Source organism: Phragmites australis, chromosome 5, assembly GCF_958298935.1.
Source record: "Phragmites australis chromosome 5, lpPhrAust1.1, whole genome shotgun sequence".
NCBI lineage: Eukaryota > Viridiplantae > Streptophyta > Magnoliopsida > Poales > Poaceae > Phragmites > Phragmites australis.
This window is the reverse complement of record NC_084925.1, coordinates 4,710,227-4,713,548: the sequence shown is the minus strand read 5'-3', so window position 1 is coordinate 4,713,548 and position 3,322 is coordinate 4,710,227. Positions and strand designations below refer to the sequence as shown.

The following is a 3,322-nucleotide window of genomic DNA, read 5'->3' as shown; positions in this document are numbered from 1 at the left end:
GAGCCGAGCCAGGGGATAGAACGACGGCAAGCCTAGTCCCTAGGTGGCAGTGGCGACGAGTCTGCTGGTGTATGGGTACAACTCACGGGTTTCCACCCAATCCGGTGATAATGTTTAATCCTTAACCCGTCCCAACCCAATACCGATTTTCTGTTCAACCCGTTGCAACCAATCCAAAAAGAACTCAAAGCAAAACACAACCCGTTATACCCAAACAAACCCAACCCATTAGCAACCTTATTAAGCAGAACACGGAGTAATTCACAAGTGTTCATCCAAACCAAACAGCTCATGCCGCGTGAATTATTTATCTTAGCTGAACAACATAAAATAAATGAGATTGCTAGTTCTGCGTACAATACCGATTCTGGGGCAAAACAACTGCAGAGCCGAGGAGTGCAGGTATTTCTTGACATGCCATGGCTCAGGCCCGAGCAGGGGCCGGGGCAGATTCTGCTGGAGGCAGCGACACGGAGCGCAACAGCTCCAGAGAGCTTGCTAGACCGAGGAAATGCGACAGGATGGTGTTCGCTGATGCCTGCTCATGGATCAGGATGAGGATTGACCATGGTTAGTGGCTTTGTAATAACAGACTGATAGGTACAATGATAAGCAGCAAATAGACAACTAGTAATGCATTTCCACTGTAGCATGTTAGACCTTCAACTATAAATTTGAACTGCCTAAGAAAAGGCAATACTAATATGATTTTGAGCAGGTGATGAAAGGATTCTAATTTCCAAGTTCTATCACTATTCAGATTGTCCGATAATCTTTCTGGTGTTATTCCAAGATATGAGGGCGCCACGCCTTAACAATGTAAGGTGAGACGTAACCATGGGGTTATTAAAACCATGTCCCCAGACAAAAATGGTGTGAAGCAGATGCTAATATGGTGAATATCAGAAATGTGTTTTCACTGTCCATACATTAATTAAATCCTACAGATGTATTCTTTTCAGGTAGAATGAAGTTAGTCAACAATCAAGGTCACAAGGCCGCTTAAGATAATAATGAAAATGAGAGAATGACACTGTTGGACTGGTTATAGGTGCAAAATTTGATAAGACAATGGTTCATAGGAAATGGTAAGATTAACAAACAATGCAGTACCTGAACTAGGAAAACATCTAAAGCCAAAACAGAGCTCTGGCCAGGGGATGCAGCCTGATAATAGGGTACAGGAGAGGTTGTGAGAGCTTTTGCTACCAAAGCACCAACAGTTGCCTGCATGCCGAGAACAGCAGCGCCCATACCGAGAATATTAAGCAGAATGCCATTTTTCAGACTCTTAACAACATTGGCGCGTGGAGGAGCCTGGAAAGCAATTCACAAATTTATTTTAATTTGAAAGTATATCTGAAGAATCATATCAAGCTTGCCATGCAAAGTTATCTAAAATACAAAGTCCAAAAGCTGGTAGAAGATATCCTTGTAATGAACAACATGATGCAAAAACACTAGTTCAGTAATCGAATAACGGTATCGAGAATGGCGGTAAGCAGGTAAAAGAGATGAGACAGGCAGTGGGGCAATGAAGCATAATACACTTTTCATGTGAAATAGTTCATGTTCTGCTGCTAACAATGTAAAAACAGGGATATTGAGAAAAAAGAGTACCTTTGCGGGCTCTTTTGCTGTTTTTCTGAGCCTTTCAGAGAGACGGATGTAACCAAATGACCAGAAGACTGAAATAAAGGCAGCAGCAATACCAGCAGCGGTGGCATAGAATGTGAAGGGTGCTGTCACCTTCCCTGTTACAACTGTAGAGAAAGACAAAATTCCAGCAGAAACAATTGTGCATACCAACTGGGACCAGAACCCTAGGGTACCCAAATTCTTGAAATACCTTGCTGTTTTCTCTAGTCTCTTCATAACCTGTCCAATTTGTCCATAGAAAAGAAATATAGAAAGGCCAATATTTCAGAAACATGGTACATGTGTCAAACCATTTAGAGATAAGCAAGAAAATGCGGAATCATTTTAAATCATGTGAAGAAACAATAATTTCAAAACTAAACTTAAGCAGCTTAATCACCACGCTATACTAAAAGGAGTGCATCTTCAACAAAACAAGATTAATATTATGGGTTTGTATAAGTAGTACTGGTAAATAACAACGGAGATAAAAGTATGCTGTTCATGTCAAGTGACGAGCGTTAGTACCACAAGATATGAAATCTCAATGAGAGCGCGATGCAGGACTACTCAAGAAGTCAAGCGCGCCTTCACTAAACACCCAGGCCATTTCTTAACCAGATAGACCACACAAATTTTCAAACGGAAAGCACACATGCAACAAGACATGCTATAAGTTCCTGTTTCAACCAGATGTTACGTTACACACTTGCAAAATCACCAATCGATCAGTTCTCTGATGACAGACCGATGCTACTGTGGAGAGTGATCAACTATCGGACAAGATATAAACTGAGATAGATCCCTGCAAGTTGAATCGCAATCCATTATCCCGAAGTTAGCAATTCCTCTGTCCTGGATACGTATCAGAAACAACTCACTCAACGCCCTAAACACATGCCTTTCTTCACGAATCAAGCTTCAAATTCTCACATAGGTAGCCAAGAACGTACAATTCCTCAACAAAGCTATCCCAAAACCCTACTTCACTCACCGAGCACAGCACGGAGGGTCGATAAATCAAAGGAGAAAGAACTAGCGAAGCACCTGCTCGAGCTTGACCCTCTCAACCTCCTGCTCGGTTGGTGGTGGCGTCGGGTAGAGCGGACCCGACGAGGACGCCGACCCCGCCGCCGCCACCGCCGCCACGGTAAGGCGCCGCAAAGCGCTTCCGCAGCTAAGTCGCCCGGCGGCACCGAGGAGGGGACGGCGGACCTGTGACGCGGACGCGGGAAGCGCACGCCCCCGGAGCATCTCCGCCGGCGGCGGCGGCGCCGCAGGCCGCGCCGGGAGTAGGAGCGCCTGCATTTTGCGATGGCGATGCTGTCCCCACTTCCGATGCTCAGCTGGGCCGTTGGGCGATGTCTTTTCTCTCTGGGTTGTACAAAACTAATCGAGTCTAGTCTAACCTTGGGTCCGGTTAAACATATCTGGGCCGAGGCCCAATAGATCTAACCATGGGTCTACGAAGCCCTGGCAAGCCCGGTTTATCTAACTGGGACTTTTTTATTTTTATATTTTTAAATAAAAATTACAAATCTACATGTCGCGTGACGGGCAACAGATTTTAAAAAAAATAAAAAATATGTTCCAATGCTCTTAAAATTCAAAACACTATCTAAATAATCAAAAAAATTCTAAAAAATATATAGATGATGTTATCATTAGCTCTCAAAACAAATTT

At 43.8% G+C, this 3,322-nt stretch overlaps 1 protein-coding gene across 1 annotated transcript; it reads right to left on the bottom strand.

Annotated features, from left to right (window-relative positions):
• Positions 1 to 270: 270 nt before the first annotated feature.
• LOC133918527 (protein TIC 21, chloroplastic-like) lies at positions 271 to 3,009 on the bottom strand. Its single transcript, XM_062362432.1, has 4 exons — positions 2,686 to 3,009; positions 1,621 to 1,878; positions 1,114 to 1,317; positions 271 to 538 (listed from the first exon to the last, which is right to left on the bottom strand). The coding sequence occupies exons 1-4, from the start codon at positions 2,944 to 2,946 to the stop codon at positions 425 to 427; spliced, it is 837 nt and encodes a 278-aa protein (XP_062218416.1). The 5' UTR covers positions 2,947 to 3,009; the 3' UTR covers positions 271 to 424.
• Between the last annotated feature and the right edge of the window lie 313 nt (positions 3,010 to 3,322).